The 22764-nt window shown below is 41.4% G+C and overlaps 1 protein-coding gene across 1 annotated transcript in view; it reads right to left on the bottom strand.

Annotated features, from left to right (window-relative positions):
- Positions 1-9352, bottom strand: part of lbh (LBH regulator of WNT signaling pathway) — a 10958-nt gene extending 1606 nt beyond the window's left edge. The window contains exons 1-2 of the mRNA XM_036542343.1: positions 9151-9352; positions 1381-1483 (exon numbers count right to left, since the gene is read on the bottom strand). Coding sequence (XP_036398236.1) covers positions 1381-1483; positions 9151-9179 — 132 coding nt within the window. The 5' untranslated portion in view covers positions 9180-9352. The remainder of the gene's footprint in view (positions 1-1380; positions 1484-9150) is intronic.
- Positions 9353-22764: the final 13412 nt, after the last annotated feature.

Below are 22764 nucleotides of genomic sequence, written 5' to 3'. Positions count from 1 at the left end.
CTGGTTGCACAAATCACACAGCTGCCGGAGGCAAAGCTAATACCTCGAAAAACAAGCAGACTGTGGTGCCAGCCCCTCTCCCGTCACTGACAAAAAGGCAGAGACAGAGGTGCAGCTGTGGTGTGCTGCACGAGAGGAAGAGCGGCAACACTCTTGGTGCAGTCAAATATCTTACCCACAGCTGTGGGCTGGTTTAACGCCAAGAAACCAGCCAATCAGTCTCAAAAAAACAAATGGGAATAACAAAGGAGAGGCAAGGCCATTCATATCTTTATGGAAGACACAATTTGCTCCCAGCATGGCGTATGACTTTTGAGCAAGGCCATTACAGACTCTCAAACACCTACAACAAGTAATGATTTCCTCAGCCTGTTTCCTTTTTGGTAATACAGTCTTTATTTGTAACTGGGTCCTGTGGCCTCCCAAGCAGTACTACAGTCTTATCCTGTCTCTCCCTTGATCCTCCAGCAACAAAACATTCCATTAGGTAATTATCCCATCCTTAAATAGGCCTTCCAGAAGGGGGGGAAAACATATTCTATTAATAATTTTGTTTGCATCTCTCACAATAATAATGAAGCCGCTTTGCTTTGAAAACAGACCTTTGGATTTTGGCCTACAGCCTGACTGGAGAAGCAGGGGGCTGGAGTAGCCGGGCACCCTTGGGACAACAGCTGCACAGACAGGAGACAGCACACCATCTCCCACTCCCCCCCAATTCTCCGCTCGCTCTGAGAAGAGCAAACAGTTCAGACTCCCAGACCACGAGGCCGATGGCCAACTCAACTTGGCAGTGTGGGACAATCCTCTGACTATGACAGGTGAAAGAAAAGAAAAGCATCCGCCTATTTGCCTGTCTGGCCAAAAGGAATCTGAAGGGTAGCTATTTGGCAAAGGCAAGCCATTGGAAGATTTCAGGCTTTACAGTACAATGCATTACATATTGTGAAAGACACCCTGTTAATGCAGGACAGCTGCTCTGAGGGTACCGTGCTGTTCAGTCATACTGGACATGGCCACCTGTCACTCTGTGATAACAGTGGAGAGCTGACTGGGGCCAGAAGTAGAAGTCCGCACTTGCAGCACTGTCTCAGGCACAAGGGGTCTCAGAACGGCCATGAAGCTATGGGGTGGGGGAATGAGGAGCTCTTTATGGGTCAGCCCACACACACACACCTGGGGTTTGTGAAGTCTTGGGAATGCGCACACACACACACACACACACACACACAAACATATAATATTATATATATATATATATACATACATACATACATACATACATACATACACACACACACCTACATAATCCAGTCCCTATCTTGGCCCACTACTCCCATACCCAACCCCCCAGCCCAATGTTCCAGGCAGACGTGGTACCTGGTAGGAGTGTCTGTCCTTGCTGGGACTCAGGCACATGTCCTCCATCGGGGTGCTGGTTATCATCACCTCAGTCATGTCTCGGCAGGGCACAAACACTGAGCTGGGGAAAGACAGAGGGAGACAGAGGGAAAGAGATTACCCACCCCACACATTCATTCACTGATAACTGGCATTTCAAATTGCTACAAAATTTCCACTAATGTGGCTCAACAGATTACAGGTGACATTATGTAACAGGGAATTATGTAACAACGGACACTCTGTTGAAATGATGTTATAAGCTTGATGTCTCTCAAGCTAATTGTCACATGGGTACACAGGTATTGCAGAGGGGTAGCTTAGTACCAGCCACCAGCGCAGTGTGACCTAATTTATTTCATTCGTACCAAACAGATACAATCTGTATCTGTGTTTCTCAGAGCCGAACACTGTGACAGTTTGTCTTTTTCTTCAAAGAGGGCTATAAGAACACTTCTGCTTGGTCCATTTCATCCTTTTTTTTGTCTATGACGTGGCTAGCATGTTAGAGACTGCACCACTGCATAAGTGTGGCTTGGCTAGAGCTCTGTATACAGTAAACAGCCCGATGTTGGTGGGACATGCAGTCATTGTGAAACTGCACAGTGGGCGTGCAGTGCAAACACGACGGCTAAGGCGCATAAAGCTCCAACAGGACCACAGTCACTGCTGTAGCAGCAGTACCTGTCCGCTACAATTACCTACTCCAAATTTAAAAGGAACGACTGAATTTTTGTTGGAACCGTCAGAGACATTACGCGCATCTGCATTCTTGGAATCATTTTTACCACAGTGTTCTGACTGAGGTCAGGGGAGAGAGTGCTGCTTTGGCTTGGGGAAAAAAAAAACAGGAGGAAAGCAAGGGGGCCTATTTTTGGGCAACTGAACAGCACCATCACGGTCTGACGTTGGTCTTGCACTACCTATTAAAAGCAGAGAGGCATGATGGTCAGTGTTTGCAGGGCTGCGGTCTGCATAGCTGCACGGAAACAGGACAACCACGGTGAAGGGAGAAAATAGAAAATGAAATAGCAAACTTCTGCATACCCATTTGACTATTTATAAACTCTTTTTTCCAATATCACTGCCAAGTAAGCCACGCATTTCCACCACTCCACAAAGTAAATCATTACAAGTTTAACTCAAGCAGTGCTCAAGATCACTTAAATGGATTGTTTATTTATCACTTAACTACCATGGCATAACTCGAGTGCTGTATACATGCTGGCTTCATGGAGTCATTGTGTCATTTCTGTGAATACAATGTGGTCCAGATATCTTGTTTCTTTACAGATGCTACATTTCTCATCCTTTTTGATTAAGTTCTGCTAAATTTACAGGAACAGCGTGAGGGTTACTGGCATTATGTTCTCCTCTTCTTACCACAAGATTTGAAAATGTCAAAGGGAGACAGAGACTGTGCCAAAACTGAGAGAATCATTTAAGACTACAGCTGCTTCAGAGCTGTTACTAACCTCACAGGAAACCTTGCCTCTGCTGAACAAAACATATTAAGGTGAACTGTGAGAATGGTTTCTCATACTCCTGCATCTCCAGCATTCCTCAGACCCCCTAAACAAACAGCATTATTTACAAACTGAACCATCAGAAGTCTTGTTCCGCTTATTGAACTGGATCTAAAGCATTGAGAGACCAACCCAAAACTGGGATGGAGACCTTCAGTTATTGTGTATGATATTTTAATGGTTCATTGAAAAGAAGTCAGTTGTGGTTTTGGTGCAGCATGTTGATCAATGAAATGCTCAAACAGCGATTATTAGTAATATCTGGAATTTGAAACAATTTTCCCTTTTGATGAAGTACGCAAACTTCAGACAAAAGATCTTTCGAAATCTACTGTATGTGCATCACTTTGCATGGACTCCACCCCTCCCCCAGCCACTGGTACAATACAATACTTTTCTCCTGCTCAATTCATTATTATTTTACACATCTTGTTTCGAAAAAATGTCAGACCTAAATGAAAACCTTTGCCCACTAGAAAAATTGGCATTTTGTATGAACAATTCAACACCTGGATAGCTTCAATCCCTCATTCTTCAACAAGCACACCACACTAAGATTCAGCCCTGGACAATATTTCTACACCTGCTCTCAATCTGTTAATTGAAAAAAAAAAAAAAGCCCATAGCCATCTGAGTTTTACAATGTTTCACTTTAATTGCATGGTTCTGCCTCAAGACACAGCAGATCTACATGCAGTCCATAAGTGATGCATGTAATCCTTTCAGTTCCATGCCTGCGTATATGCTATGAGGCCTGTCACTGAGGTCTTGAACTTTTCCCATGGGAATAACCTTATACTGCTTAACTGTGAAATTATTATCTACATCCCTTGTTTCCCGGTCAGCAGCATGAAGCCACAGGAAGCGTAAAACACCACTCCAGTTACAACATGGTTTCAATAAACTGGAAACCACTCTTCCTCAGTTCCTGCTACTGCTGTCAGACCATTCTCTGTTATTAGAACAATTGCTGGATATCTAAAAATATCAGTCAAGCAAAGGATATGGAAATTTAAAAAAAATCCTCAGCATAACCATAACCTTTTGATACAAGATTGTTATTTCAACCTCTGGAATATAAACAAAGAGAGAGAAATAGAGTCTCTCTCTGTCTATCTCAAACACACACACACACACACACACACACACACACACACACGAGAGGACAGGATGAGAAGGGAAAGATAAACACACACCATTGCCAGTCATATTTCTGCTTTGTGTTCACATAAACATCCTGCTCAACTAAGAATAACACAATATCAGCCCAATAAAGCATAAAGGGGAATGAAAAGGAAGTCTGATGAGCACAAGTAACGATTAAACTTATAAACTGCATATGATTCAATCCATTACTGCTGAGATAGTCTGGACTCAATTTAAAGAAGGTAGAGAAGCCTCCCTTTCCAAGTTCAAAAAGGCAGACAAAGTGAGTTGTATAATCAAGCAGTTCAGCCCTAAATAGGTTCTTTGAAAGCAACCTAGACACCTGGCCAAAACCTCTCAGTTTTTAAGGGGTATGCTAATTAGTAGTCCCAAACAAACAGGTCGGTAGAATTTTTGCTGCTCTGACGATTTCTAAGTACCTGTCCCCTCTGTCCCCTTTGCCTATGTCCTGTACAGACAGCATGTGGAGAGATTGACGCCTGGAAACATCCCAGACCCACGTAAAGGCTCCTCTCGTGTTTCACGAGGCACTCGAGGGCATGGCCACAAAACACAGATACCCACACAAGCACGTGTACGTCCTTTCAGCCTCTTCTCACGGCTCCGGTTCGGGACAGAACTGTGGGTTGCCGCGGTCGCTGCACAAAGACGATGCCGGGTGTTCGGAGCTCTCCTCTGCTCGCCCAATCACCTCAGAATGTGTGAACGGCCACGAGTCTCTGCAGTCACCCTGGCAGGATGGCCACGTCTAATCTCTCCAGGGCACGTGAGGGGAAACTATGCGCACACGCACAACACCTGTCGGCTCTCGGCAAGTAGTAAGCTTCTTTCCAGCTTCGCCATACTGACCTGCACCTGCAGCAGTGGGCTAATGCCAGCCCCAGACAGGGGCTTAAGACTCCAGTCTGGCCCGGGCCCATAACTGAGGCTTCAGCCCAAAAATCTGCACTGCACAGTGGGCAAAAAACAAGGCATGCTGATCCCCCACCACACAGGGAAAACACATGATCACAGCAGTAGCTCAGATTTACAGTGCTATTACAATAATACGGAGCAACTTTAATCTGGTGGCGCTGGAGGTGAGTGGCATTGTGACTGCTGTGCTGTGCCACGCTGCACTGGGGCCATTTGGAGAGTTTAATCTGTGATGGGGACAGCGTGTAATAACTGCTGTTCTCAGATTGTGCCCTTAAATCACCCCTCTACCCCCCCCACCCCAGCAAGCTCAAGAGAATTTCCAGCCAGTTTCCAGGATCTGTACTTCCGGATAACTCTGCTGACAGAAACGGCAAACCATAAAAAGCTAGGTTCTCTTTTTTTTACAGAGCTTTTCCCAAATGTGCTGGATATCCTGATATTTCGTGCAGCAAAGCCTTTTGGATGGTTGTCAAAGCAAGACTTATGTTCTTAAATATCTCAGAGGAAAGCATGTTAATGCATTTTCCACAAAGCACTTCCTTTGAAGGTAAAAATTATGCAGTAGTAACAATGACAAGAACATAACTGAGGTTTGGGGGGGAATGCATGTTTCTTGTTGCCGTTGGGGGCAGTCCTTGGAAAGATGCACGTGCCCCATGTTATGGGGCTGTTCTCATCTTTGTGGTTCTCGTACAGCACGTGTCTGATTGTGTAGGCCGGGGTGATGAGAGGGTCTTTCTGTCACTATGTGGTTTAGAAGTCTTTGTCTCTAGTCTTTCCAACTCTCTCTGTATCAGAGCTCTTGAAGCCAATCCATACTGCTTACAGAATCTGGGCTTACTGCCTCCATCCACTGCACTGTCCACTTGATCTGAGATCATGTCTTGCATGATTAAAATTGCTTGCCCATTTGAATTCTCATCGCTCTGCCCGTAAATCAGCCCAGGAGTGGGAGTGAAACGGAGCTGCTGACACTGTCCGTACCAGCCTCTGAAGCCCGGTATTTGGAAGAGCGATTGCGCAGCCCTTCTGAAATGTGCCGGAGCCAACGTGACGCATCTGAAGGCCTCTCTGCAATCCAGTCAATTGCTCCGGTGTCAGGGTCAGTCCGCAGGCATGTGCGAGGCACGGCACTAGCGCCCCTCTGAACGCCGCGCACCATGATGACGCAGCCATTTACCCCTCACACAGATGCGCGAGACCCACAGTCCTGGGGCCTCAGTTACAAAAGTGTACCGAAACATGGGAATCTGGTGACATAATGACACTTTATGCTGACAGCAGGTTTGTCCTCCCAGCTGACTGAAGAGGGGAACGTGGATTGGGTACATCCAATCATCTGAACAGGCAGACTGGTGACCGTCGGTGGTGTTTTCAACACAGGCTTTTTCCATTGCCAGCTCATTATAAGTTCACCTATGAGAGGGCCTACACTACATTTCATCACGCGACAGCAAAATATCTAAGAACCTGAAAGTTTTTTTTTTTTTTTTTTTCAATCAGTGTGTTTTTGACTTGCATTGCAGGGATTACCGTGCGTGAGCGTGAGTGTGTGGGCGTGTATGAAGGAGAGAGAGCCTGCATGTGCCTATGATCAAAAGGTGCAAAAATTCCCCTGGTGTGGAAACTTTTCACTGAGGGCAGACCTGTATTGAGAGGGGGAATCCAACCAGCTCAGCTTACTGTGCTGAGAGGCAACGGTTTGTAATGGTAAACCTACCGTTACAATGTACACTTGAAAGACAGGGGAATGCAGTCATGATGCACCTCTAGACACAAACAAGCCATGCCTGCCAGTAAGTCAGGCTCTGGTACACTGAAGCTCACAAGCCAAAGAGCTGGATTCAAAACAGACTCAAACCAACTACTTCAAAAGGCCATGCTATGTGGTTTCCACATATGCTACCTACGATTATGTTCTGAAAATGATCGCTCTGAGAGAAGACCACAGTGTGCACGCATGAACAACAAAGACAAACAAAAAGGCATTTGCAAAAGTGTCCCCCAGCAACACACACACACGCCTTTCTTTCAGAGCACAGACATCATTGCTAGCAGTGTTGTGGGCTTAAGAAAGGAGGTCGACGCTTCAGAGACATGCACTAGCTTTGCAGAAACAATGCAGCAAAATGATATCAGTCTTGATCAAAACATTGGTGATGGATCAGTGGAAATATCTGCCTTGATCATTTGCACACGAAGGATCATTAACAGAACCAGCAATTCTCAGCTGTTTGAAACGGTTCAAGCATTGGCCGCATTCAGTAAGAAGAGTGGATGGAGAAAGCAGTGGAAGATTAACCACATGCCAGGGGAACCCTGAGCCATCTCTGCGTGGGGCGTTTGGGTGTGCAAATTCCACCCAGCTCAGCTCCACCGCTCACCCGATTCTTAGCGCTTTCACACCATTGCTCTCTACCAGCCTCAACAGGAGGCAATCAAGCAGCTCGCGCTCCTAAAGGTCAGGCTGCTGGAAATGGCCTCCTAACAGCTAATTGGCCCGCTAATGGCTAATTAGCAGCAACGCTCTCGCTAACGAACCAAGACTGGCTGACCGTCATACTGACTGAGCATGAGCGAAGGACGGTGGGAGGCTCGGTTTATTTGGGGGCATTACTCGACAGCTTACTGTCACACAGAGGAGCCCTCAGCTACACTGTGTGTGAGAATAATCTGTCAGGTTTCAAGATTGATCCACAGCCCCCGTCTCATTGATGGGGGAAGACCTAAAACACAGAAGTAATCCATGTGATTTAGTTACTGAAACAGCAATGGTGCACTCAAGTACCAGCCAACAGTGTTACCACTGGACTCTATTTGAAAAGGCATGTTCAGCTGCGAACAGAAAAGCGGACAAACAAGACGCTGCACAACAAATATTAGACACACCTGCTGATAAGAGCCGGCCAAAGCATGCTCCCTGTGGGGGTGGGGGGGGGCACTGAAGAGTGGCAGAAACACCTCACCAATCAGGGGTCAGGGCAGGTCCACCTCCAGCAGGCGGTGTCGATACGCTTGTGACCATTGGACATATTGGGAGATTCCCAAGGTGAACACAATCTGCATCAACTCTGGGAGTGCCAAGCCTTACATGGCTCTCCACACATCTTTTCACACTGATACTTGCTCAGTTTAGTTTACATTCAAGCTGCACATCAAAGGTTTCACTTTTTCTTAATACACCTTAAAAAAAGAAAATAACCCCATATAATCAGTACTGCCTTACTGCAGATTTCCTACATTTTACCAGGTACGGTGGTAGGAAAAAAAAAAATCAACAGGACAAGATAGATGTTTTTTGTTCCATTTTCTTGGGGGCATGACCTTTTGTTTCATTACTTTCACAAGTAGGAAGCAAAACCTACAAAAAGTGAATCATATGCATAAATAGCTCGATGGAAATAATAGCATCAGACTAACAGAACAGCACCGACATTGTCAAGCGGCATATTCCATTCTGAGTCAACAGTATACTGATTGATAAAATTTGCCATCCGAACGTTTTCGTCCTCTCGACAACAAACGAAAAATGAGAAAGACGTCGCGTACGCATAACGTGAAAGCTACATAGTAACACAGAACATACAAAAAATGTGTCATTATATAAAATAACGTGGTCTGTAGGTATGCGATACCGATGTTAGGTTTAAAATACCTTGCCAAGACAAATGACATTACTGGACAAGCAATTATCTTGAAAACTCAGCTCTGAGTGCTGTTCAAGAAATTAAATTAATTGTATATCGAACTTTTTCATGGGCCATGAAACCGCTAATGGACAAGACGTTGTCTCTGATGCTGGTAAGATGTTATTTCCGACACGTTTGCGCGAGGAAGAAAGGGTTGGACAAAAGCATATGCAAACAAGCTTTTGTTCAGCCCGTCATACTCAAGACAACTACATTTTCAAACTGCAATTGTGCAATTATTTGCGATAGGGGTACAGCACGTACAAGGTTCCCTTGAAAGGGAAATGACGCTCCTTTTAGCGCATTTGGGATCAAACGTGTTTTACAGAAAAATAAAAATGCAGTCCTTGCATGCAGAGCAAGGAAATGTCAATTCAGTCGAGACAGAAAATTGAAGGGACGCGGGTGAAAGAGGAAAAAAAGAAAGTGAATGAGAAAAAGATACTCACCAATACACTTGAGGATAATATACAGACATTAATTCACACCTGCTGTTCGTTTTGATGACCGAGGAAAACGGTTCGAAACTAGCAAGTACTCTTTCTTAGCTAGCACACTCAGTGTAATCTAACAATCCAATAATGCCTCTAAAAACGAATACAGGGCTCTGCGGAACTGTTTTATCTGTTGAACGACTGAACTTACACTCACTCTGCTTTCAACTATCTGAGTACTGTCGCGACTGGGATGCTTGGGAATATATAGTAGAGGCGGACCCTAATGCAGTAGACACTCCCCCCTCGCGCGAATCCTAAATTTCATCAATGGCAGCCAAACAAGAGTGCGCCAGCTCAAGGATCACTGAGAGCCAATCATAACCTGCAAGATTCCACATTCAGTGACGAAAAAGACGAACCTACATTTCATTGGAAACAGCAGACAAAACCTCAGCATTCACACAAAGAAACGTCCATTCATTTTCATGCGCACAATACAGAACCACGGTTAACGGTGTTAACCAATCGAGTAAACATTTAAACTCTGCCTAGATCTAATTAAAATAAACCTTGCTACTTCTGAGACAGAATTTTTTTTTACAAAAGAAAAAAAAAGAATGTAATGAAGTCGAAAATGTTACTGATTTGCAATGTAAATATTTCTCAGAAAGACAGTGACAGCTTTCATAATAGTGGGGCAAACTTCCTGACTACAGGGCCTGTCAGTTTAAGCGACGTGATGGCCTAACAGTGGGTCCAGGGTCACCGGACTGCAGTGCAGTGCGTGATGTTGGATTGTAAATCAGCGATGTCCATCTCAAGTGGTTAAATATGTACAAGTCTGTCACCACTCTGCAGCTCTTAGAGAGTGAGAGACACAAAATATAGTTCAAACTCAAAGTTGCCTACTCAGGGGGAAAATATATCATCATTAAGAGATCTGGTATTGATGTCATACAAACGCATTGTCAAGCTTCTCTTCAAATGCATCCGCAGTGAAAGAAGATCCGCGGGATACAAAAAGGCTGCTGATGATACCGTGTTTAATCACCCTGGGCTGCCCTCTGGTGGCTAAACCGAGGATAAAAATTCATGACGACGCTGACAGTGATTACATTTAAATTAACATTGAATAATGTGGCACACCAATAAACAATGACGCAGCGCAACGGATATTTATTTAACCTATGAACAAAAAACACTGTGAATGAATATTGCACTCGAAACAGTAATACTGCCGAATTCATATCCACGTTGCACCTTTTGACAGATTTTCTCACCAATAACTTTTTAAAATATATGACGCATAGACTGACAAAAATAAACTCATTATGCATTCTGCGTCTGACTGACTGACTGCGAATGAGGCCGTACCAGACTGATTTTGTTGCGATTTCAGAAGCTTATTGCACCATCTTCTGGACAGTTGGCGCGATGACATGAGAGACCGGATGTAATATTTTTATGTTGGGCACGCTGACGCCAGGTAGCCTGCTTGGTAAAGCGGTGTGACGTCGGGTCGGACACAATGATGGTAAGCACTGGTCGTGACATAGACGGTGGCTTTTGTGCATCTGTGGCTACGCCTCGAATGTAGTTAGCATCTTAAAACGCTATGACTATCCAAGACCTATCAAAATCCTCTTTGTAGGTGTATATTGGTGGCTATATAACCATTCACTCGGGATTTTAATTCTTGGATTGCTGTCTGGCTGGTTAATGTCAAGTTATATTAATCAGATCTTGTGAAATTTTGGACGGAGGACAACACGCAAACATTTTAAAAGCATGTACGATGATTATGACTATTATTGATTACAATAATACCTGAGGACATTTCATAGCGCAATATTTAAGTTACCCTGTTCCTTTGGTGACAGGATCAGGCTCTTGTACAAGCAGGCATCCTTGTAATTGTTTTCTTTGCTTGTGTGAGAGCCTTATTTAGTATCAGGATTTTACAGTGACTAGGTGGTCATTCTTCTGCAAGGACTGTTTGCCATAGATGATTGTGTCTTCTTAGGGTGGATTAGAGAGATCAGATGGTGTACTGAAGCTGTGATTCTTGTCATGATCTTCTAAGGCATAATCATCTCACTGCCAAAGCACCTTACACAGAGGAAGCTGACATATTACAATTCAATTCACCCACAGACCTTGTGCTTTGCTTTAACATCTATTGAGCTTCATAGGGATTCCAATAATTTGAGACGAGATGCTGCACAACTAGTCTCATGCACTCCTCATTTGGCGATGATCATTTTATCTCTTGAGTAGAATGTCATGTTGTCCTAACTGGAGACATGGGTGGTGTTGACTCAATCTCATAGTTTCATAAAAGCACTGTGTGTGAATATGACTCCTGTAGGCCTCCCACTCTGATTGGTAACGTATCTTTTTTGGTTGCTCATTTTTGTTGCACAGGACCTGGTTTCAACATGTGTTACATTAATTATGTCATCCAGTGAGCTACACTACTCCATATTACATTGCCTTTTCTGACTCACTGTCAGTATGTTAAAAAGAAAAATTACTGAACATAACCATCTGGGTAAGTGAGATCCTGAGAAATAGCTCCTTTCTTAGGAAAACACTGATTATTTTAACAGTCTAACAGGAAGTAACAGTTATCTGTTGAGGCTACAACACTGGTTCTAACTTCAGCCTTTTGACAGATAGCACAGTACCTTATACTGATAATCTGCCTCTGAGTTCACACAGTATCTACAGGAAGAAGAAGTACACTGTAGAAGTACACAATTTGGCTTCAATACAGAGTCATGAAGGTAAATAGTTACTGTTGCTCTAGTCATTGCACTTCCCCTATACATTGTAAATGGTGAATCTTTTTGCTTCTTTTGCTTCAGAAACTCGTAAAAACATTCTAAAAGCTGAAAACACTTTGGGCCTGCTATTTATGTGGTAGCTGAAAAGTATATGATTTTACATAAGTGTTCTACAATCTCTTAGGCATACAGAGTTACACAACTGTCAATGTGCACCATCTGGTAGAGACAACGCCTTCAGGTCCGTGGTCCTTCAGGTTGTGTGTTGTTCTTTTCCAACAAAAAGTATGGGTGTGGTGTGTAAATACATTAGTCAGCAATGTGGGGCACTCAGAAAGACTGTAAATCATATTCTTCAAAACAAAACTATAACCCAATTCACTTGAGGGTCTCTCACCACATAGGTGACTCTGTATGCTATGTCCACCACAAGTATCATTGATTTTTCCTGTTTATTTTCTTGTGACTCTCACTTGAACAGACAGTAAGCACAAGAATTGCACCATTTTTGCAGAATGGTTCTCTGATGCTGCTTAAAGCAAATATCATGGAGTTTTCAGTTAGACAGCATCTGTGCTCATGGTTCAGAAAATGAGTACAGTTTTGAGAACTTGCTGTCACAGTTAGTTATTTTGCCTGTTTTCCAAAATTATTAAGATGTAAGGACTTAAAAAACAACAACTTTATTCTGTGTTGTCAGCAAGTATTTTCTAGGGGAGCATCCTCTGGGCAGGGACAAAGAAGCACAATATCATGCAATACTTATGGACTGAGTTTAACATCGTTTGGCTGATCAAAATGTTCCACAGCTTTTATAAGATTCTGGTGGGAGGGCTAACCCCACATAACCTCTAATTATGGACTCCATCTCCATTTGCCCCTAATCTAAACCATTGTGCAACTTTGAGGCAAAAGTATTTTCAAAACAAATTTTCCCCCTTGTAGACCCTGATCTACACACATTAATAAGCATCTGTAACCACCAGGTGGCAGAAGAGTATGTAAAATGCACTGGGGCACTCAGGCTTCAGCTGACAGTTATTCCAGCTGTTATTTGCTGTTTCACTGTGGTATTACACCTTGCATGGCAAGATCCACAGTTGTGTTCTGATAGCACAGAATGCATGTGTTGAGGCCTGTTTTATATTTTCTCAGTGTCAATAGGATTGAGACAGGCCCTTTAGAGGTGAATATAGAAGAGCGCTAAATTGGTTTTGTTTGCTCTGTAGGTGTCCTGGTTAATTTACATTTTATGTTATCCATTTTCACAGCTGGTCCTGAAACCATTCTTACGGATTCAACCCTACATAGAACCCTCTGGTACGAGATCAGATCCCTAACTAAAATAGTACAATACTGCCGTCCTCAGCATTTTAATAGGTCCAATAAAATAGGTCCAATAAAAATATTTCTTGTATATATATATATATATATATATATATATATACTGTACGTTGAGACGTGCGAAGTTCGATGCAAGTTCCTTCTTTTGTGCATTCAGTGATTCAGATAGCTATCTTTCTTTTATACAATGAGCAGTTATGGATGTTCAGCGATTTCTAAAACGTCCAAGCCTACTGTAACAACAGGCGACACTGTTGCTGAGCATTTTCTAATTGTGTGTGTGCGCGCTGTAAGCGACTATGACTATGAGTGAGTCTGCATATTTCATAGTTTTCAATTTAACACCAAATTAGTTAATGTGTGCACTAAATGTTTTAAAAGGGTACATGGAAAATGAAAGCCTAACAGTATAATATAAACAAATTGATATTTCACTTTTAACAGACTTTAACTTTGGGGTTCCCAGTGCGCTTCAGTTGTGTGCGCTCATGTGTGAAAGACAAATACCCTACGTAAGCCTATGTGTGATATGGTACAAAGTGGTCAGAAACTGATTTGATGCACTGTGTTGTTTGGCTTTATGGCAAGGTGTTACTGTATGTATATGCGTAACACGCCACGCAATAGTTGTATTGTGTACTGACGTCAGCGCAAAAGTCCGCCTACGTTTATCTTCAGCACTGTTTTCCACCCCAGGTCCTGCAGAACCCACCATGGATGCAAATGAGCTCTCAGTCAATTAGGTTTTACTTAACAAATGTCTGCTATTACTTTGTTAAAGATATAATTTGATGGCAATGTGCTTTTTTCCCCATAAGTTATGTCTATTCATTTCAGTCCCTCGAATAAATTAGTTTTACAGACAGATCAGCTTAAGTAAGAGTAATTATTTATTCAGTTGAGCCAGGGGCACTTTATTGAACACCTAATTAAGCCTAATTGAGACAGCAGCCATGTGTTCAAGGGACTTTTATTAACAAAATATGTTTGATAAACAACTTTATCTCTGAATTAGGACAGCCACACCTTCAGCATCACATTTTTAACACAAAGAATGAATATCTGATTAACAGATGAAGAGATGTCAAAGGAGGACCAGCATTTGATTAATCTCTCAATCAAAAGTAATTAATTAAGAACGCAGCTGGAACAAAAATGCACGGTGAACCCTCAGATCTCTGGTAACACACAGATGCAGTGGGAGAGTATTAGCTCAGTAATTATTTTGTGAACCGAAATAGCACACTTATTAAAAACACAAATGATGAAGATTATTACTGAATTTCGATGTTATAATTTATCATAATTTTAATGATTTAGTGACCATTTCAGACTTTAACAGTGGGTTGAGTGTGAATTAGTTGTAATTGGATTAAATATTTATAAACTACTAGAATAATGTTAACCATAAAAACAAGTTATTTATGCAATATAAGAACTCCACCATGTACCTTACTGGGTTCCTAAAGCCACACTCTCTTCAATGTGCCCATTTGTCCACTGATGTGCCCATTTAGTCAATACAAATTTTACACAGTGCTACATACATACATACTTTATTGGAAGAGCTTGACTATATAATTAACCAACTTGTAGTGAGTGCATTAAAACGCTGTAAATACATACAGATCTTTCTATGACTTAATTGGATTTGTTCATCTGTTGTTGTTGTTTATGCATCAATACAATCAATGGCCATGAGATATGTAAATGAAATTATTACTCATACATTACTAATGAAAATTGATGCATCCAAATTGCAGATAATTTATTATGAAGCCATACTACTTTATTTACTCATGTTTACCTGTGTAAACAAGTCATTAATATCATCTTTGACCCTATTAAATGTAATTGTTTTTAAACTGCAAAAGGAACATGATTACAGTCTTACACATTCATCACATAGCGGTTTATAATTATATTTGATGTATATAGTTCACACTGTGTTTCATTTGTTCATTTGTTCCCTTGTGTGAACATTCATTGCACAGGCCTGCCAAGATTTTTGCTCTTCTCATTTTTGGGTTTTGCTGCTTTTATTTTTTAATGTTCATTGATTTTCACAATGGCTTTATCTAAACTTGTCCCGGTTAACATGAAGTTTACATAAAAACAAGTTCTCATCCATTTGATCAGGTCAATGTCCTCATTCACACTATGCTAACTGTGCAGATGAATAGTTACATTTCCAAATAGAGCATATATATGCTGAATTCATTCAAATATTGTACTGTTTGTTCTACATGATCAGCATGTATATGCATGAAGTAATTTATATGATACAAAAAAAAAAAACATTTTCGCCTCACAAAACAAACAAGAAAATGTAAATTATCCCATTATAACAATTTCCATAATGGCATCAATGAACAGCTGGTGAAAGTGATGAAGCAAAGCAGGGTTTGACAATATTAGGTTTCCTTGTGAAAACACTGAAATCTTACTGGATATTTTACATGGAAACACCAGTACACAAAAGTCATTAATATGAACGTGTAATGCCTGTCACTTGTGTGGGTCTTACCTCATGTGAGTAATTACCAAGTAATGTTTTGTTTGTGGATAATGTAGCTGCAGCCAGTCTGTTAAGGCCTAACAGGATCTGTGTACCTTCTTTTCATGGAGTTGCCATGACTACACAAGATGTTAAATCTTAATGCTGCATACTGATGTAAGACATTACCTCCTATCAGAGCCTTTATGAACTGCATTCAGCTGTCCGTATATTGAATGACTTAATGCATTTGCTCTCATAATAAATGTGGGAGAAAGGCTGATTAGAGAAGGCTGGGATAAATAGGTATAGAAGACAGATAAGGTTCAGAGAAACACTATAAATATAAATGAGTATAATATATGCTATGTTATTTGTGTGTTGTGTGTTTCTTGTATGACTGGACTTTCTTGTCCTTTAAGCCTAGAACTCAACCTGCCTTCAAGGAGTTGATACAACGACCTGAGCATAGCCCTATCATTTATTCTGTACATACAGGATTCAGAATGCTTCTTTTAACTTGTAAGTACTTACACATATCAACATGTATCAATTTGACAATTTGACTAGAGATTTCTTGTTAGAATAAGAAAAAAAAAGTGAGCGCCGATTTGTAATTTGAGTAATAACATTTCTGACCACAAGGTGGCAGTAATATACTACAAATAGAGGCTAGCGCTATGCATCATCTCATCATACTCCTGATAGCAAACCCCCTAGCCTTACTGTGGGTGGCATGCAAGTTTAATGTTTCAAGAATATGGCTGTGGTTTACTGGAAGGACATGAGTTACTGCCACGAGGTTCTCGACAGGGAATGAAACTGGCCTGAGATCAGCATTTGCATGTCTCTTCCATATTGCCGTTTTGCTTCTGCACTGCATGTTTCTCATCATGCTCAATCCTATCTGTTGTCCCCAGAGTCTTTTTCTCTATATTAGAGGCAAAACAGAGAAGTCCAATTCGACTCAGCTTCCAGTTAATATCCAGTTCAATAAATTCCTTTTGGAAGAGAGGTAGTGTGGGTCGGCAAGGGTAATCAACAATGAGATCTCTTTGGGAAAGCCAGGCCACACTTTATTTGGGACTTCTGCTTTGACAACGTGTAGGAGTGAGACTGAAAAACCACGTGTGAATGATTATCCTGTTGAGATAATGAATGAGGAGAAAATGAGAAGCAAATCAGATGCTAATGAGACAGTTGAGGGATAACAGTCGAGTGACAACAGATATGTTGCGGGACATCCAGTTGCCTAGCAAGACACTTGACCCAATTACAGAAAAGGTCTTTAAAGCCAAACGCTACAGATGTAGAATTGCTTTCTAATGGGCACCTCAAAATAACCATAAATAAACACGAACACAAAACGCAAGATGCCACTGTTCCACGGGATTTGCTGTGCAACCATTTATGACCCAGTTATTCAACTGGGTAATACATATAAATGGCAATTCCTGTGTCAAGATCACATAAATAGCACAGCAGTAGCACCTGGTCTTGAATGTGAACACAAAGTAAACCCTTCTGTGAAAACCCTGAAGATCTCAAACTGTCTGTCCATCTGCAAATTTAATAGCAGCGAGGTGAACTGGTTAAGGATCTTATCTATAACCCTAAGGTTGCGGGTACTGCTGAGCTCTTAGCATGGCACTTGAAGTGAATTGCTTCTCTTAATGTCTGGCTGTATCAACAGTCAATGCATACAAGTAAGTAAGCCGCAAGCAGTTGTGGAAGAAAAAGAAAGAAAGAAAAAAAAACCCGGCTGTGCAAATTGCCCTGGACAGGGGTATCTGCTATGGAAATAAATAACGTAATGTGACAGGCATTGTGCAAGCAAGGAAGCAACACCGAAAGGCACTCTTTGTGAAATGCCTTATGAAGTGGGTACGGCTTGGTCTCTCCCACCCGCTTTCATCTCCCGCCCCCTAGTTATTAAGTGAACGCACAACACTTCCCATGCTTTACCAAATTGCTGATTATAGGTGGAATTTGATACAAATTAGGAGGTGGCCCCTGAATGTTAATTGGTAGAATGTAATAAAGGGAGGCAATATTAGGCCACTAATTGTCTGTTTACTGCAGTATTTATTGGAAAATGTCCTCCCAGGGTCGAGCTGATTAGGTATATTCCATTTGCTGCAGCTGTGGCCTGTAGCACAGTCATTTATATTGCTTTATTAGAGCTATAATGCAGAGGCTTAGAGTAAGCTGTGCTGCCTAACATGAGTGCTCATTGTTGTTGCAATGCTCATAGCTACGCTAAACAAGACCTGTTTCCAAAATCCAATGTCTGGGATCACCATAATAGCATTGACACCGGTGCTTGAAATTGCATTGAGTGTATTAACATTGCTAATATTCAAGGCATTGATTGTGAGGAGGATAACAAACAAGTGATTATGGTTTAACTGCACTAAGCAACCATGGCAACCGGCATGTTTTAATAAGGAGCAAACATTCCAAATGTTTAAATACACACAATCCACAATGAGCCTCATCATGAATGTGCTATAAGATGCACCAATTACAACCGTGTTCTTGTACATAATCTCCTAAACACAAATTCAGCAGAGATATTTTGAGGAACCAAGGCCGCAGTGAATCCAGCAGACGTTGATGTTTCGGGGGTTGCCAGGGAAACTTCAAAACCATGCACAGCATGAACTGCCAATAAATTATACATCTGGCAAACACTGATTTGTAAGTGTAGTTAGTGCTCATAGGTTGTTACATGAATGAGCGATCAGGAGAGGGGAGTTTGGGGGAGATGCTGTTTAAATTGTATAATTATTATGATTTATTCACCAGCCAAATATTATTCACTGCAGTTTACATATATTGCTCTCTGTTGAGAAGAAATAATCCAATGAGGGACATATCAGCCCAGTTCTGGTCAAATTTCACATACTACCAGTTGTGTTTAGAGCTTTTAAGAGTTTACTGATAATTCTGTACATTTAAGAGTTATTCATTCCATACGTTCCTCCAAGAAACAAAGATGAGCATCCCAGAGATTTCTGTGTGCACCCAACACTTCATTGAACAGAAAAGACAGCTTAGCTTTTTCTGTGCAAGTACCCAGACTGTGGAATGCACACCAGGACAGCATTGACACTCATTATTTTAAAATACCTTAAAGACGTCATGTGAAGCTTGCTTCTAATCCTTTGTAAATAGTCATATTCTCATTTTTATTTCATTGGCTTTATACCTGCTTGTAGAAGTATATTTACCTTTACCTTGAATCTATTTATTTTTACTTGCTGGAAAGCATGTTGAGCACCATGTTTGAAAAGTGTTAAACAAGGTTTATGATTACACCGCTCATTAATATAGATGGATATTTACTGAAGCAGTTTAGATTAAATGCCTTGGCCAAAAGTACAACAGTACTTTTGAACAGTGATTCTCATAACTATCCCAGTTCCTGAAATGGTATTACAGACTGCCGCTGTGTCAATATATTCAAGACTTGCAACAATAAATACAGTATGAGACTAGAACACAAGTCTATCTGAGCAGTTCCATGACACAACAGATCCTGCTAAATATGTGTCCGTTGTTTCACTACAAAGATCAAATTTGCCCTGACTTCTTATGATGCAATTATGTTGTAATCTTGTAATCACAGTTGGGGATATATGTTACGCTTGAAGCTGTGCCCCATTCGACCCCAATTAAGAGTAAAAATGTAGATTCAGGCAGCAAGAGCAGCAGTGAAAATCATACAAGGTATAGCTCCCTCCTGAGTATGAATCTCCTTTGTGCATTAATCTAATGTAAAGCATATTATTAATATGTTAACATGGAGAAAATGATTTTGAATAGTTTCAGGTATTCCATATTAAATGTGAGGGGCCCACTGTCCTGTAGATCCATGCTGAAGTTTGCTAAAAAAGAACATGTTGGACCACAGAAAAAAGATGCTTCTTCTAGGACCAGCAGGCGTGTCTGAATCTTCTTCTTCTTCTACCTGTTTTTGGATTACATGCTGTCAGCAAATGTTATTTTCAGTGGCATTCAGGAAACTAGCAAACAATTAAACAAACACGTTCAGAAATGCATTGCTTGCTTTTTTGTTTGCCCAGTCTGAGTGTCCTCAGAATGCTCCACTATAAGATCTGAAGAGCAGATGGATGTTTGATTTCAGAACTGTAACTGAAATCAGATTGAATGCAGCAGACATCCTAAGAAGCTCCATTATCATTTTTCCGAGCTGTGGCCTTGCTGGAGCTGTTTATGATCCAATCTCATCGCGAGTGCGTGTAAGTGCATCAGCCACCCTGTCCTGTGACGGCGTGACACCGCACCGTGTGGTGGTGAAGATAAAGCGATCGATTTCGCAGGATTTTTTTGACCACTGGAGATTGCCAGTTGGTTTGTCAACATGGTTTTAATGCAAGAGAATTGCACATATGTGTACGCACACAAAGGAGGCGCCTTATCTCAGGCAAAAAAAAAGAAACAGGATGAGGCCAATTACTGATTCTAACGTGGCGTGGTGGCTGCCAAAAATGCAGTGTGACTGTTTCCCCACAAGAGGCCGTCCACTGAGGTCGCGAAGGAGAACTGCTGGGTGGGCAGTGGAATGTTGATAACCTATGCCGATTTAAGCATGGCAGGCCCAGGCATGGCCTTGTCATCCCTCTTCCAGCATGGTCATTCATTCCTATTAATCGTCTTATTCAGGTGGTTTGAACTGCTGAGAAGTGGCACATACACAAGGGGCAATTAAGTGGCTGTTGCATGGAAACCCTGGAGGCAGAGCGAGACGTAGCAGTGGGTTACCTGTCATTGGCATGTCTATGTTTTGCTCTATCGTCTGTGTAAACAGTGAAAAAAGCTGGCAAATACAAAAAAAGAAAAAAAAAAAACATTAAGGTAGAGAAGCAAATAAATGCCGCTTCAGTTTTCCTTGAACGTTATTTTTCCCCTCTACCGTAGGAGGATCAAATGATCAATTTAGCAACCTTAGCAATACTAAATACTCAGGGGACCTCCTCTCTCCTCATCTGGAAGATGTACAATCAGGCAAAAAGGAAGAGAATTCCACACATTCTGATCTCAGCCATGCTGTTTGTTCCAAATGTCTGCCCTGTTTATGGAAATTAAAGAGGAAAAAAGGAAATTTAAAAACTGGTTATTCTAGCAAGACCTATAATGTCAAGTTATCTATTACACAAGAGACTAATGGTGAACAAATAAAGGCACACATGTCTCCGTTCTGTGGTATCAGTGAATTCCACTCAGGAGGGAGGCTCTATATTTCTCCCTCTCCCCCTCCATCACTCTCTTCCTCTCTATCCTTCCTCATGTCTATCTCACTCACAGACGGTTCTTTGATCCCTGGAACTCGCCTTTTTTCTGCAAATCTCTGGGGATCTTATTAACAAACACACAGTCCTCATGTTTTATTGCACATGATAAAACTCAGGCTGTGATCTCTCATTACACGTCTGCTCTCTGGAAATGGGCCCCAGTCTTTTCAGCTTAATGTTGCCTGTAATAGGGCAAGGATCTGAAAGTGAAGCGTTATTACATGATCACATTGGACCCCACATTAATGAATCTTCAGCCTCGCTCTTCATAGTAACGGCAATGCGCATGGGGGAGCTTTTCAACTGTGTGATGGAAGCAATTGCTTCAGCTGTTGCTCTTGAGAGCCTTTTCTGTGGGGAGTAGGGTAATACCACATTCCACATAATATGTGCAAGAAAGCACTATATGATAGGATTGAGCTCAATTGGTGCAAATAGCACGCAGCATTATATGAAATGTCATGATTTTTACCAATAATTCTTTATACAGGTATTACCTTTAAAAAGGTATTATTGCCGTCTGTGATGTCAGGTTATTTATGGCTTATCACATAGTGCCTATTGATTTGAATGCTGTGCTTCTGGATGCAGAACATATTGATTCATATTTAAATATTGGGGACATTTTTAAACATGCAGAATGTAAATAGAGTCACTATGACAAGCAGAGGACAGCTGCATCCTGTTATTTTTCATTTCAGCTGAAGGAATGTGAAGGGGAGGGATGAAAATTAAACAGCTTCATGAAAAGGGGAAAAAAAAAAAGTCAATCAATCCACATCCGCTGAGATGCACTCATGAAAACCATATGGCTGTCTTCTGTTGTTTTCATTATCCAGATTCATTAACATTAGAGGAAGAAAGCTGTGAATGACCTGCACTTTTCTAAAAGCAGACCTCGTGTCATTTCATTCTCCCCTACTCTTCGTAGGCCCTGCCACATAATTCTAATCATACTGCCAATTCTAAATTAGCTGTTGGAATGGAATATATCCAGCTAGTTCCATTCCCAATCCCCTACGGCTTCATTACTTGGATGCATATTTATGGTATACATATAAAAACAACAGTACCAAACAAGTCGACATTTCCAATACAACGCAGCAGTCCAACTCCCTGCCCAATGCAAGTCTGTTACATCCTTACAGGAAGGATGTAGATAACACAAGACAGTGGCTGCACAAGACACAAGACACAAGATAACACAAGACTGTGCACTGTCACAAAGAGGCTCCTGACCCTCCAAAGCCATCATAACGTCATACTCATCAATACACATGGCTTTAACATATTTAGTATAACCATGCACAGCATTTTAAATACAGTATGCATTATTTGCACCATAGGAATAGGTGTTGTACTGCGTGTTAGAATGCATCTACAAAGGCTAGACCGAAACCATGATATGTTCCAGAAATGAAAATAACAATTCCCTGGTTCAAGAAGCAGGCTCTAGTATATATTGTTGCCAAAGCAAAAAAAAAAAAACTAGTCCAATTAATATTTTAAGGGCATTGCAGCTAAATACTGTGTATCCTATTGCATGCAGTATGTATCTTCAGAAAGCACTGTATGGACAGGAAATTGTGGTTTATGTAATCATAGGATCTCATTAATTCACCCTTAGGATGTATAAGCAAGTGTTTCTTCACCAAATTAGACATTTTAAAACTGCTACTTG

Source organism: Megalops cyprinoides, chromosome 12 (genome assembly GCF_013368585.1).
Source record: "Megalops cyprinoides isolate fMegCyp1 chromosome 12, fMegCyp1.pri, whole genome shotgun sequence".
Lineage (NCBI taxonomy): Eukaryota > Metazoa > Chordata > Actinopteri > Elopiformes > Megalopidae > Megalops > Megalops cyprinoides.
The sequence above is the reverse complement of the archived record's forward strand: the minus strand, read 5'-3'. Positions and strand labels throughout refer to the sequence as shown.